This window comes from Euprymna scolopes, chromosome 12 (assembly GCF_053919585.1).
Source record: "Euprymna scolopes isolate OS-2025 chromosome 12, ASM5391958v1, whole genome shotgun sequence".
NCBI classification, from domain to species: Eukaryota; Metazoa; Mollusca; class Cephalopoda; order Sepiida; family Sepiolidae; genus Euprymna; species Euprymna scolopes.
The window spans coordinates 49,334,245-49,349,899 of record NC_136493.1 but is presented as its reverse complement, the minus strand read 5'-3'; the positions used below and the strand labels follow the sequence as shown (position 1 = coordinate 49,349,899).

Here is a 15,655-nt window from a genome sequence, read left to right as displayed (position 1 = left end):
AACGCGCCTATAACTGTCCAATATTTTGAATTCCAACCATATTATTTATTTCAAGAGAGAAGAAGAACTCAAAGGATATAAGACGTTATGAGGAGAGAGGCTATGAATTCATTTGTAAATCAACGGCTATTTCTCGTTTGAAAAAAGAACGAAAACTTCGTTTCCAAATTCTACTATTTCAAGACAGAAACGAAACGCTCCTTTTTATTTATTTATTTATTTATATATTAATATGTACATACACATACGTATAAAAACACGCACATGTACAAATATATACACACACATATATATATATATATACACACACAGAAACACATGCATATATATATATATATATATATATATATAAGTAACAAATACACGTGCACATACATAAATATTTGCGCATATACTTACACATAGAGACAGCTATACATATATACACAAGCCTACATAAGCGAATGTAGGGAGAAAGAGGGGGGCGGAAAAGAGATATAGGTGTGCGAGAAATATATATATATATATATATATATATACATACACATACATATGCGGTAATATGAAGAAAACTAACACTTAAAGAAAATGTTTGGAAAAAAACACAGACATATACATATATCCACACACACACACACACACACACACACACACACATATATATACACAGACGTGTACATGCATGACATGAAAAAAAACTGGAACCTTAAGAAGATCTCTATCATTCCAGTAATTATAGGAGCAACCGGACTTATGAAAAAGAATTTTACAAACTATCTTACAAATATACCAGGTAAACCAAGTGCAAAGGAGATTCAAACAATTGCACTTAAAGGGACGGTTAGAATCTTAAAAAGATCTCTCGGTTGGAGTGTCTAAAATAGCAGGTGTATGTTTTGCATCTGGTAGGATCCCATGATAAGAAAAATGAGCTATATGTACAAGAATATAAAGAAGGGAAAATGTGAAGGTTTCAGAAAGAGTTAGCAAGAGAGAAAAAATAATTTTTTTTACCTCATCCCACCGTGCATTTCAGTCATAAGGAAAATGTTTATGGAAAATCTTTGTTATAGAAATCGTAGTCATTGAGTTGTCCCAGGTTTTTGTTGAGGCCTGAAGTGTGCGTGTTCTGTTTTTTTTTTTTCTTCAGATTTTCGTCTCTGATGTTCTGTAATAAAATTGGATGCTATGAGGATATACCTGATGTTGTCTATTGTGTGGTTTAGTAAATTATAGTGTACAGCTACTGGATGCTGTGTAGATTTGCCTCTAATTGTATATTTGTGGTTGTTAAGGCATAGGGGGAACTCCAGGCCTGTTTCCCCTACGCAATTGCCTTTTTTGCATTCGGTGCAGTATAACAAATATACTACATTTGAGCTATTGCATTTTAGAGGGGGGAGTTTGAGATGGATGTTGGTACCTGGAGGGATGAATGTGCTGTTGGTGTTAATGTGTATATATTAGACATCTGGGCCTGTTGCAAGGTTTGTTTCCTTGAGATGTGAGTGTGCGGTTAACCCAAGTGGATGTGAGTAAAGAATGCAAGTTGGGAGCTGTCGTTTGGCACAAATGGGGGTTTAATGTATATTGTGTTCAGTGTGGGGTCCTGTTTTAGTTGTTTGAACATCTGTTTCATGGGGTTGTATAAAGTTTTAGTGTTATTATTGAAGTGAAATACCATAAGTAATCGTGTAGATGTTTTGTTTGATATATATACATATGTTTTATATTATTTTTGTTTGAGATATATATTATAAATAGTCTTTTTATAAATGTATATAAATTATAAATATAGAATAATTATAAGCATATAAAAAATAAGTGTATAAAAAATAGCTTTTAACAAAATAACTGGATTCGGCATCAAAGGATCATATAAAACAAAGTAACTTTCATTCTTGTTAACTCCTTACATCAGGTAGCTTCATGTCTTGTCTGGAGTGATTTCCATTAAAAAATATTCTCTTCAAGGATTTTTGAACTCAATATATTTGTGAGCTGTCTGGTATAAATTATACTTGACCAGTTTGGCCACTCTCAGTACGCAAAATGAGCATTCAAATTCACTATTTTCTTTATCTTGCTTTTTATTTAATGCTTGTATTGTCGTTCTATGTAAGTCTATTAGTACACCTCGACTGATTGCATTGGCACAGTGGCGGCTCTCCTTTTGAAGGTGTCCGTCTCAGTCTGGTGCTGTCTCCAGCTCTCTGTAACAGATCACTATGGGTGTTGAAATGTTTTCATTGCTCTGACCTTAGATGGCATTGATGTTTCATTTGACGTCAGACAATCTGTTTAGTTTTTGTCATTTCTCTTAAGCCACAACCACATTGAAGCTTTCTCGACTGCTGTTCGGATTTCTGTCATCAGCCTGTGTTACATAGTTATCATTGAAGTTATCACTAGGGTTATCATAGAGGGGCACCAAATTGCCGTTTGGTGTATAACATAAAAGGGGGGGACCATAATTGTATTTGTTGTCATGGAATGATTATTATTAGAATGAAAGGAGATTATGCGTGTCATAAAAGAATTCTGTGTGTGTATGATCGTCTAGTTTCATATGCGGTTGTGTGTGTTCATCTCTAATTGTTCATATGCTTTTGTGTGTGTGTGTGTTACATGCATTTTCTTCGACATACCTTACTTCATGTGTCGTCGATGTTGATCCATCTGGAATTCATCTTCTCTTGGAGGGAGACTGGTACCTGTTAGACAAAGATTTATCACTCCAAGACGATGAATTGGTTTTATAGTTTTTTATTTACCTTCCAGATGTCGACACAGAATATGGAAGTGAATCTTGCTTGCTTTGAACACGTCAGCATCCCCCACCCCCAGTGAAGGGGAGGGAACAGCTATTAAGCCGTCCGTCTTCTTCAAAGTCCAAATCCAGTCTCACAGATCTAGCCAACCTGACCACGTCACTCATACGTAATCTGATCAGCTGACCCTCGGTTCTGGTAAACGTGTCTACACTCCACGTTTACTCACCTCTCTCTCTCTCTTTCTTTCTCTCTCTCTCTCTATCCATTCTGTAACACCTGTTTAAGACTGCGTGAACCCAATTCGACTTCTCAGACAAATGAAATCTTAGGCTTCCACTTCAATATGGTAAAACTCTACATCTCATCCATTTTCTCATCTTTTGATCAGATTTAATAATTTGAATTTTATATTTTAAGTTGGTTGCTAATTTGTGTCGAAAAAAAAAAAAATTGTCAAATTTCTGTGTGTATGTATCTTTGTTCTTCACTAACCCACACTCGTTCACTGCCATCGATAATACATATCATTATATATGCGTACATCAGTCTATCGTCGTTATTTTATGCACACCTTAAGATGGTTGGAGGTTGGTTGATATCTGTTGAAAATAATAATCCAGATGACAGTAATCTTAACAATCCAAAATAATCGAGATTGTTGTATATGTCATTTATTTACATCGATTGTTTCTCATAACTTATCTCATTAATCATTCACTTATGAAAATCAGATGTTTTTATTTTTTACTTTGATCCTTAAAACTCACAATCGTGTATATTTCTCCAACTGTTCTGAACAGTAGTCAAGCTTGATCGTCCACTGTATAATAACGACCTATGTTTGTAAAAAGTATGCAACTATTTCAATTTTTAAAATTAACTTTTTTTTTTTATAACTTATGGAAACATTAAAAAAAGAAAGTATTATTAGACTAGGCTATTGTTAAGGAAATATGGAGAAAAAAAATAGGGTCTTTGGATCATCTGTAACTATAAAAAACTGATTTTCATAAAGTTTACATTGACATTTTGTTTATTTTCAGAAACCTGAAAGTAAAAAAAAAAAAAAATGGCACTTATGGCAATAAACAAAAATGAAGAAAAACTTTCATCATATTATTATAATATATATTTTATTATAGTAAAAACTGGTACATGGGGATCTTCTGATTTTTATCTGCTTGTCAACTGTTTCATGAATGCGCATGCATGAATGGTTCATATGACAGATTCCTTAGGGTAAGAATTAGTAGGTTTGAAAACACTTTTTAAAGATTGTGTCAAGCTGGTGTGATGTTTATTCTACTTGACTCATTGCCTTTAGGCTTTTGTTTCGATCTCAGTTTTTTTTTTGTTATTTACAAGAAGTGAACTGTTTAGAAAAAACAATGCTTGCATGCAATCTCAGTTTCTGTATGAATTAAAATATATTTATGCGTATTTTATGATCGGACAATACTGAGCGGCCTGCTAGTATGTCTTTTTAAATTGAGACCTATATACTTGTCACGGAATGAAGATAGCATATTCCAAAAATCACTCAAATTGATAGTAATTTTTTTTTTTTTTTTTTTTTTTTTTTTTCGAGTAAACAAATTTGTCGTTTTTTACAAATAAGTGAAGCCATTTTAATATTCTTCAAATTTTGTTTTTAGATCAATTGAAATGACCCTTCTAAAAAATGTTTTCATTATTTGAAAATTTTATGTTTTGAAAAATAATTTTTTTTTTTTTTTAATACGCGTTTTGTTAATAAATTGGTTGGTTTTAAATCTTCCATTTTTGGTTGTCTTTCCGATATTATCTACAAAAAAAAAAAAAAAAAAAAAATTGAAATTAAAGTCGGTTGTCTGCTTTTGATTCCTTCATGGACGCTGCTCCCCACCTCCCACATTGTCACAGAATAAAGTTTGATTTTCTTGAAAAAAAAACAAACAAAAAAACAAAAAAAAACTACTTGAGCAAATTACGTGATTTTTGGAATATTCTATCTTCGTTCCGTGACTGGCACGAACATCAGACTTTTCTGTATTTTCTCTACTTTTAATTGTCGCCATAAGTGCCAATCTAAAAAAAAATTTTTTTTTTTTTAAATATGAAAAAAAAAAAAAATTTTTATTTTTATTTTTTAAAGCGTATTACTTGTTAATCTGTTTTTATTTTTATTTTTTTAAAACTAAACTTTCCAGCTTAAAACTAACCATTTCTTACTCTTTGCCGTTTTTTTTTTTTGCTTTTATTGTTTGATTCTCTTCATTTTTTTCTACAAGAGTCAGAACTACATCTGCACGATTCTTTCTCCTATCAATGTTTGCTTTTTATCTCCCATATTTTATATTCTGTTTAAACATGTCCGTATTAAAAGTCACCCCCTCCTCTTTTTATAAATTGTATCTTTCTAGTCTTTGTAATTTTATAGAATCACTCTCGTCTCTAATCAGATGTTTGTGCTTGTGCGATGCTGTTTTTTTTTTTTTTTTTTTTTTTTTAACCTACAGTCCCCAACCTTTCGTTTTAACCGTCTGAAATACATGAGAAAAACAATTTGGAGCCGGGAGTGATTCTATAAAAGACCCTCTTTTTGTCTTGTGTATCCTGAATGACCTGCTTGTTTTAATGATTATTAATTTGCACTCATTAACCTGTCTACTGTTGTTCTATTATGTTAAAAATGTTCTTACAAGTGATGTTTGTTTGTAGGAAAGTGTATTCTCCAGTTTGTTTTCACTATCCAAATAACTAAAAGATCGCATTTTCTTTGATCTTATGTAAAGATTTTTTCCTCTGGAAATAATATTATCCTTTAAAAAAAGGTTCACGATTTTAAAGTATTAGAAACAAAATACACGGTTGCTAAATTGCTACATAAATCCTTTTTTTTCTACATGGATATATTTCTATGCAACATCTACCTGATGTTTGCATTTAGAATACCAATGATTCATACATCCATTGATTTTATAATGCGCGTCTATAACATTTATGTATTTTTACTTTGATTGTTTTCTTTTTCTTTTCCATTCCAAAAAATACATAAATACAGGATGTCCAAAAAGTCACAAAAGTTTTGAACTTAGATTCTTTATTTTTTGTATCTTTCTGTAATTTTAACACAATCTGATTGAGACATAAAAAAGAAAATGCAAAATTCAAACAATCTTTATTTATGAAAAAAAAAATGTCTTTTAAATGTTGCCCATTTTCAGCTTTGCATAATTGTGCTCTTTCTAAAACATTATTCATGACAGATTGCAGAATCTCTGGATTGCGATTTAACTCCCTTATTTTGTTCCTGATGTTTTCCTTCAACTCTTGCAGGGTTTGGGATTTGACGTTTTGAGGTCTGCCAAATTGTGTGTTCAAATTACAGAAAGATCTCATCAAAAATAAAGAATCTACTTAAGTTCAAAACCCTTCAGTGACTTTTTGGATAGCCTGTACTTGCCATAATTGTTTATTTTCAGGTGAATTTGACTTTTCATGTGTCCATTTAAACTATGAATTTATTTTTAATGAACACATCACATCAACATTGCACATCTCCTTTTGTTTTTTAAAATCTTCTTATATTATCTGTTTACCACCCATACTTAGTGTTTTCAATTTTTCTTAAATGTTTGCTTTGGGGGAGGGGGTGGCATATGCATGCTACAAATTCTCCTAGGCACATCAGGTAGAGGCTATCAATATATATATATATATATATATATATATATATATATGTGAGAATAATTCTCAACCTGGATTACTCAATGAATTTTTGATCTACAGACTTGAAATTTGGTATATAGGATAATCAGACATAAGGAAAACTTTAATCGAATTTCATTCTGAAAAAAGGGCTGCTGAGGGGTCAAAATTGAAAAATTGGTATGTGGGGTTGTCTGATTTTTATCTGTCAACTGTTTCATGAATGCGCATGCGTGAATGGTTCACATGACAGATTCCTTATGTTAAGAATAAGTAGGTTTGAAAACACTTATTGAAGATTGTGTCAAGCTGGCCTAATGGTTATTCTACTTGACTCATTGTTTTTAGGTTTCAGTTTCGATCTTAGCTCGAGTATGTTTTTATTTACAAGAAGTGAACTGTTTAGAAAAAAAACATAATACTCGCATGCAGTTTCTGTATGAATTAAAATTTAATATTTATGCATATTTTACGATCGGGCAATACCATACGACCTGCTAGTATATCTATAAAAATGAGAATATGTGTGTGAGGACAACTCTCAACCTATATACTCAACAAATTTTTGATCTACAGACTTGAAATTTTGTATATAGGCATTCAGACATGTGGAAAACTTTTCAGTTTTCATCCGGAAAAAAAAAGGGTTGGTAAAGGGTCAAAATTGATACAGTGGGGTGGGGTGGGGTGGGGGTCATTGGATTTTTATCTATTTGTCAACTGTTTCGTGACTGCACATGCATGAATCGTTCACATGACAGCTTCTTTATATTAAGAATATGTAGGTTGGAAAATACTTTTTAAATATCATATCAAGCTGGCCTAATGGTTATCGTACTTGACTCACTGTCTTTAGGTTTTGGTTTCGATCTCAGCTTGAGTATTATTTTTTTTTTACTTACAAAAATCAAACTGTTTAGAAAAAACAATACTCGCATGCACACATCTCAATTTCTTTCCGTCTTTTCTTTTTACTACATTTTTTTACTTTATTTATTTAAGTAATTTAATGTTATATTTAATATTGGGAAACGCTGGGTACATCTGCTAGTATATATATATATATAAGTTAGGTATGTGTTCATTTTTATTCATAGGATTTACTCCTAACTTAACAAAGTTAAGTTTCCGGCTGCAGCGCATATATACTGGTTGATTGCATCCTAATGACCAAAGGAAATAAGACTATTTGCTTTGTTCATTGAAATGCAATCAACCAGTATTTATGCTCTGAAGCTGGAAACAAATTCATTCACCTTATTATTTCATCATTTTTATTTTTCTTATTTTTGGCGAATGCAATTATGAAACACGTGTAAGACAGTATAAAAGAAAACATAGGCATTCACAAAAACAAAAAACAAAATTAATCATTCTGATTCTAGACTGATTTTTCTTTTCTTTGGTCATTGGGATGCAACCAACCAGTGTGTGTGTGTGTGTGTGTGTATATATATATATATATATATATATACACACCAGGTTAAAGGTATTCAGGAGATATAACCCATGAATCAAAACGAGGTTATTAAGAGTGCTCAATAAAAAAGAGCTAAATATATTATTTTTATTTATATAGACGAGTATTACATACTCACTATATGACAATTACAATGCAGAAATGTATAAGATAGAAGTTGGACTGAAAGCAAGACAAAATTGAAAATAAGTTTGTTTTTATTATTTTTATATAAATTATGCATTAAATGTGCTATTTATCTACTTAAAGGTGGTAACCCCTTATTTTTGGGGAAAACTTTCTTGTGTAACTGTTTTATTTTTTTCTCTACAGAACTCAACTGCAAAGAATAGCTGCCCTTGATTCTAGTTGGGCACACCTTGCTAATGGGTTGAATGCCCACAACAACCCAATCTGGTTACAACTTTATCTCAGTGTCTGCAAGCTTCTGGACATGGCCTTAGTTTTGCCGGCTGATATCATACCGCAATTTCAATTGTAAGTCATTTTTTAATTTTTAATTTTTCCTCCATTTTTATATTATTTGCTAAATTCAGGGGTTACAGCACTATATTATATTTTTTGTGATTTGCCGAGTCTGTGATCGATGTTGGTAGTCGCTATGCCACTTTTAACTTTGTTCATTTATTTATCTTAAATTTTTTTATTTTATTTTTTAAATTGTTTATTTTTTAATTTCTGTTCTGGTCCTACTAGATCAGGCTGTCTGAAGATATCAACTTCATGACTTAAATGCCTGACTTAAATGTACCAAACATTGATATTGTTTTTCCTTTCCTTTTGCAAAACTGAATCATGTTCTGCAATGCTAAACTAAAAACAATTTTTCTGTAAAAAAACAAAAAAAAAAAACACCATGAATAAATATTTGAAAATAAAGAAATTGAAGCATAAAAGCTTCTTCCAAAATGACCGGATTTTGCATTAAATAACCCAAGAGTTGATATGTCGGAAAACAAAACAACCAAACTTTTATTTCTGCTGTCAGTATGTGAAACCTAAACACTTCAAGTGGGTTGCATTTTGGGTCAGCAGAGTTGTGGCCTTCCAAAAGTAAACATGCAAAAGATTTTATTTTACATTGCAAAAAATGTGACACAAGGTCAGAAAGCTGGCATAAAAAAAGCCGGCACACAAGAAGTATAATCTGGCCCACAAAAAATGCTTGAGCAGCCTTAGCAATAAAGTCATCCTTTCTCAAAACATGAGAAGGTAAAGCTTGGGAAAGTGGATCTAGAACTTCACAGAACCATACTGCAACTCAATAAAAGAAAGGTCATCTAGTTTCAAAATGGATTTGATTCATGTCTTCAACAATCAGCTTGACAGTCTTTCACTGGCATGAATATAAGAAAGATAAAAAATTTTTTTATTGTACTTCAAGCATTTAAGAAACAAAAGATTACCCCCCAAAAAAAGTCAAAACTTACAAACAATAATTTTTAGATTTAGCATAAGCTAACTTGTTTATGGCGTTGATGAGTTTGGTTTGCATCTACTCTCACGTCATCCAAGACCTACAGCAATGAACAGAATCCTCATCAGAAGCTTGGATACAGCTGGAATCCTGGTGAATGAAGAAATAATGGGGAAAACAAAACGAATTGCTTGTGAGAACTATCGAATGAAATATTTTATAGAATTTATTTGGAAATTTATATCTTACTAGAAGGCCGCTCGGCATTTCTCGGTCATAAGATATTCTTAAATATGACATTTTAATTCATACAGATTAAATATTTATTATTATAGAAACTTTGCTATCAGCTATTATATTGAACATAATATATAGTAGTGAGATGGAAACTAATATATGACTTGCGTGCCATCAGCTAGAATCAAAATCAAAACCTACTACATTACTCTCCACTCTTATTCTTTAGCTTCTGAGTCATGTCCATATATATATATATATATATATATATATATATATATATATATATATATATATATATATATATATGGTTCGATGGTTAGAACAGCCGACTGTCAACTCGATGGTTGTAGATTTGATCCACGGCTGAGGAAAGGTGTTTATCTAGCTGCATTGATGAGTTGTAATACAACGAAACAGTACTATATGTGGATGACAAATAAAAAAAAAAACCTTTGTGTTGAGCACTTTTTAAATATATTTTCATCTGACGCGTATTTATGCAATTAAGTGAAACCCACTATTAATTTGTTTGGGTCGTAAACAAACTTATGGTTTGAGCACTGTAAGCGACAGGTGGGTGTGGATTTAATGCACACTCGAGAAATTATTTATGACACTGATTTTTGGTTCGATGGTTAGAATAACCGACTGAACTCGATGGTTGTAGGTTCGATCTATGGCTGGGGAAAGGTGTATGTCTAGCCGCACTGATGGGTTGTGATACAACAAAACAGTACTGTATGTGGATCACACACACACACACACACACATATATATAAATTCACTTATCATTCCTTTTTTAAAAAAGTTGAAATTGCCTGATCGAAGACAAGATTCAAGCAAGGGCGCAAGGTCCACAATTCTATAACTATATAGATATAGTGATTTTTGTCCATCTGTCCATTAGCTAAATTTACAATATGAAATCTAACCAAACTAATAAATTAGGTCACAGGATTTGCTGAAATCCCTACATTTGTCCAGCAAAGATGTTATTCTGAGGAAGAATAAGTTATGCTGGCATGGTTCTGTGGAGCTATCATTCTCTTGGATAAACCATTGCAGAAGCGTAGATATCTTGAATAACAGGAAGATTGGCAAGTCATGAAAACATTTGAAGTGATTAGATTAGATTGTATCGAAGCCTGTTGACGCACTAAACCATGAGAACTGGAGCTTGCGAATATCAAAAATATCAAACCTCTGCAGAGAGAAAAAGTGATGTTGAATCAAATAATTCAGTCCAAATTGTACCGTAAACTTGTATTTAATTTATTGTAAAAATTTGTGTTTCAATTTAGTTTTTAAGGCTAACACATTCATTTTTGTTGTATCTTGATTATTAACATTTGGAACTGCTTTTTTTTTTTTTTTTTTTTTTTTCAGATATAAATGGGCTTTTACTGGTGGGCCCAGTATTGATGACGATCATGAACCCGATGCAAGCGAAAAGAATGATAAAATTAAAAGCTTTGTGTGTCATGTGACACGGATCAGTAAACTGTTGAATTCTCGAGTGAGTTTTTAATTTGATTTTTTGTGTTGTTGCCTAATATCTTAAGGACAACCCAACTTGTATAATGAAATTAAATGTAAGTTTTTTTAGAAGAAAATCATGGGGAGTAGGGGGGTACTGAAGCGATTCACTCATAGAAAGAGGTCTATCAGCTTAATTCAAGTTGCTTGAAAATGGAATTATATACAATGAATATTATTTTATTAATATACATACATGCAGTAATAACTTGAGATGCAAATTTAATTTTTCCCATGGCCACCAACGTGTCTTTGAAAAATTTTATCTCAAAATAATTATTCTCATTTGAACATTACAAAACAATGAATCCATTTGAAAGGTAAAAAATTTACGTAAAACAAGCTCAAATTATGCTCAATAATCACTAAAATAAAATAAATACAACAACAATGACAGAGAAATTGATAAAAAGAAATAGTTGCACTCACTGCCTAGACAAGTGCAAGCATATGGGATGCATGCAAGGAGGATGGTGGCAGAGAAGCATGCATAAAAAGGGCAAGATTATATGCATTTAAAAACGTTGAACGAACTTGCTAAATGCTTAATATTTAAGTCTTAATGTAACAGAAAAGATGAATAAAATGGTAACCAACTTACCATGGAGACAGCGATGAATGACTAACAAAAGTGAGCTAGAAGGAGGAAGCAGAGAGATGGAGTGGGCTGAAACAGCATAATCTAGGCTACAAAACACGTACATACACACACAAAGACACATGATTTCTTAGTTTGTATTTTTTTGTGTGGGGCTTTTCCTTTTCTTTGGAAAATTTTTTCTTTATTCGTTTTTAAATTTTTTAATGTTACACAATTTTTGAAATATCTAAAATTTAAATCACTTTATCTTAAGGTGTAAATATAGATAAAATGTATTGGATTTCAAAAAGATACTATCTTAATGCATTCGTATCTCCTAGTATTACTGTGTTTGAGAATACATAATTTAGTATAATATAGCTGGGATTGTGTTTATAAAATATTACATCCAATATTTTGTAAGACCGATAATCACTGTATTTGCATATCAATAGGTGTATTGCATTACATTATCCTGAAGTATATATATATATATATATATTCTCCATTGTGTTCAGCGTATAAGGTTCTGATAATAGTATTCTTCACCATTTCAATGGTGCTTCAATCATTGGTGACATTTCAATCTCACCAGTGATGTGCATTGTAACCCACAGCAACTGCAGTTATAGGTACTGGAAGCATTTGATGAGTAGTTGCATGCTGCCCTCTTTTGATTTTCTCTTACCTTGTGCAGGTGAGAAATTGTTGTCAGGTGATGATTTTTAATTCCAGTTTGACACATGAAAGGATATGCAACCAATTGTTTTTTCATGGAAATAAATGCTCTTGATAATGAAATCCATAAACAGTTTTCATTAAATGGAACATGTTTATCAGTTTTAATAAAAAAAACTCCTGCAATTTTGGCCGATTTATAAAAAAAAAAAAAAAAAAAAAAAAAAAAAATACAGGATTTTAGTTTTGAAAGCAACAAGTTTATCTACTTTAAATGTAATTTTTTTTGATGATTCGGATGGCTTTTCTCATTTTAGATGTTATTCTTACAATGTTTTGGTAGATGTAACTTCTGATCTTCTTCAGTTTCATCTTATTGAACTTGAGAAATCTGTACAAAATTTTGAACGAACCCCTTTGTTTAATCTGTGAGGGTAGCTTGCTCTCATTCTGTCATCCATGACAGGGTAGAAATCTTAAATAATTCATGTTGAGAATTGAACCTTCAACCCCTTGAAGATTGTTACCTAGCATTTATATTCATTGTACCACATGTCCTTGTAGATAATACTGTAACATAAAGGGTTCATACATAATGCTTATACATTTCTGATTTTTTGAGATGAGGATTTCTTATTCATATTTGTATTCTTTCGACTACTATTTTCATGTTGAGAGCAGTAGGCCAAAGAATGCAAATAATATGAATAGTGGTTATGGCCTGTTGAACTTATTTACTTCAGTTCGTGTCACAGCATATCAACCCTTTTGCCTTTACAACAAAAGTACTTTTACCACATTTGGGGTTATACACCTTTTGAACCCATGTTATTCATTTGTTTGAGCGACTGTAAAATATGTGCGTGACCCTTCTCTCTGAAAAGAGACATCTTTCTCTATAAAAGGAAACCTAGTCGCACAAGCAACAACAGAAAGACTGTGGCTGTTTTCTTTTGATGTAGTTGTTTATTCGATCTCACACATTGGTCTGGAGATGTATCGCCAAATCCTTCACTAGCACTTCATCTTGGTTTATCTGTGTTCTCATGCATCCAAGAACAAAACTGACTTGCGCAAGAAGAAACTAATACCTTTTTTCCGAAATCTCACCCTAGAATATGATCTCGTAAATTTTGCTAAATCATCTTCCCACAAAACGAGTCCTAGCTGAAGATGGCTGCCCTTGTTAATCTCTCTGACATAACCCCAATGACCCTTTCCTGTCACCCCAGCCTTTCTGGCTGTGTTCGACAGGTGTTGAACTCGGTGACTTATCAAACTAAAAATGGATCCTGTTTCTAAAATCTATATCTATATACTAGTTAAAACTGTCAGTCTGCTAACATAGGGTCTCACTATATAACAGTATAAATTATCAAGACTAATCTAAAAAAGTTCCAAAACATTGTTTTTAAGTGTAAAAAAATGCTATGAATAAAGAAACTATTTTAAGTTAATTGAGCATGTTTTTCAGTTTAAATCAAAAAAGAAAAACTGTAATTTCGGTTATTAAATGACAAACTTACAGTATCTATTTTTGATAATTTTAAATAATTAAAAAAAATTTTTCTAAACCTTTTTAAATAATTTTTTCATTTAAATTAAACATTTTTTTAAAATGATTTCAAAATATTTTAAATAATTTTTTTTCATAATTAAAAAATTTTTTTTTCTTTTTTTTTCTCTAGATTCAAGTTCAAGGTGGGGAGATCCCAAGTCTGAAGGAAACGGCCGGTCAACCATTGATCAATATGACACACATTCGCTCTCTTACAGAACTTCAACCTTTTTTCAATACTTTGTATAAACAATCACCAGAAGTCAAAGCGGGCGGTTCTGCTATGTCAACGCTGCAGTCGTCAATGCTGAACGTGCCCCGCCCATCGATACCGAAATCCAAATCTGCCCCTGAGTTTGATCACCGAACCTCCATAAGCTCCGACTTCCTCTCTTCCTCCACGAACTTGTATCCTCTCACAAACCGCCAACAGATTGAAGAAACCGTAAAGCGTGATTTCCTCGAATTCCTGCCCCATGTTTGAGGGGTTCATAGTTGGAGAGGGTAGATAAATAAAAATTAAAAACTGATAGCATTTCCCCAAAGGAAGACCCCCTTACCCCCTCCATTTAAAAAAAAAAAAAAAACTGACACAAAAACATCGATGACATTCGTGTGCATTTTGACTTTCTTTTTGTATTATTACATTTCTTTTTTCTTTCTCACTCTCTCTCGTAGTGTGAAAACTTGACCATTGGGTGAGACGGGTAGGAGGATAATGGGCGGGGGAAGTTTGGTTCATAAAGTAAAGGGGTTGGGAGGATGGGATTGGGGGCCTTATAAGGGAGAGATTGTACAAATTAAAGCAAATATATATATGTGTGTGTGTGTATGAGAGAATGTGTGTGTGTGTGTGCGTGCATATATGTAAAGAGAGAATACATTCTTTTTGATTCACTTATGAGAATAAAATTTGATTTGTCTTTTTTTTTTTTTTTTTTTCATTTTTATTTTGAAAACTGAATTTTGTGAGCTTCGCAAATGCATTAAATTGAATAAAATTTTGAGAGAACTTTAATTATATTTTTTACTATCATAATAATATGTTTTTTTTTTTTTTCCTTTTTTTTTATGTATTTAAATATTCTTAAAAATCATTTTGACAAGAAGCAGTGCACCTGGCAACAGGATTTAAGAAACAACATAACATGACAGATCGTGAAAAGATAAGATTAGGGTTCACTTGCATGGGAAGAGACAATATAAACATGACAGATCGTCAAAAGATAAGATAAATTCTGAAAGTATTAAAGATCATTTGGCAAGAATTACATGCAAATGCAATAGGGAGACTGAGAGAAGAAAAATTGTCATGAAACAACTGTTACCAAATAAAACACCCTGAGGGGAATGACGTCCTATATGGCCATTTTAAGTGATCACAAATTGCTGTATAATAACAACTGAAATTGAAGGGTAATTAAGACGGGAGATTTAACCACCATTTTTGGTATTAAGGGCAGTTGGCGTCCAGATGCCAAAATAATAACTCATTCATGTTTTCTTACATTCTTTATGATGGTCTCCCCCCCCCCACCCGACAATATAATTTTCTCTTCTTGTTAGCTGCATTTGAGTGGTATATAAACCAACGCCGCCAGAACTTTCATTTTGAATTATTTGAATTTTTCATTTGTTAAACCATGAACTCATTACTCGAGTTCAATCAACGATTGTGGAAACCTTATGCTACCATTTTAAGCCCACTAATTTCGCTACTATT

The 15,655-nt window shown here is 32.2% G+C and overlaps 1 protein-coding gene across 9 annotated transcripts in view; it reads left to right on the top strand.

The window, feature by feature from the left end:
* Positions 1 to 14,950, top strand: part of LOC145291276 (protein DOP1A-like) — a 284,201-nt gene extending 269,251 nt beyond the window's left edge. For all 9 annotated transcript variants that reach the window (XM_080136913.1, XM_080136910.1, XM_080136911.1 and 6 more), the window contains 3 exons: positions 8,236 to 8,400; positions 10,967 to 11,096; positions 14,063 to 14,950. In XM_080136913.1, coding sequence (XP_079993039.1) covers positions 8,236 to 8,400; positions 10,967 to 11,096; positions 14,063 to 14,416 — 649 coding nt within the window. In that variant the 3' untranslated portion in view covers positions 14,417 to 14,950. The remainder of the gene's footprint in view (positions 1 to 8,235; positions 8,401 to 10,966; positions 11,097 to 14,062) is intronic.
* Positions 14,951 to 15,655: the final 705 nt, after the last annotated feature.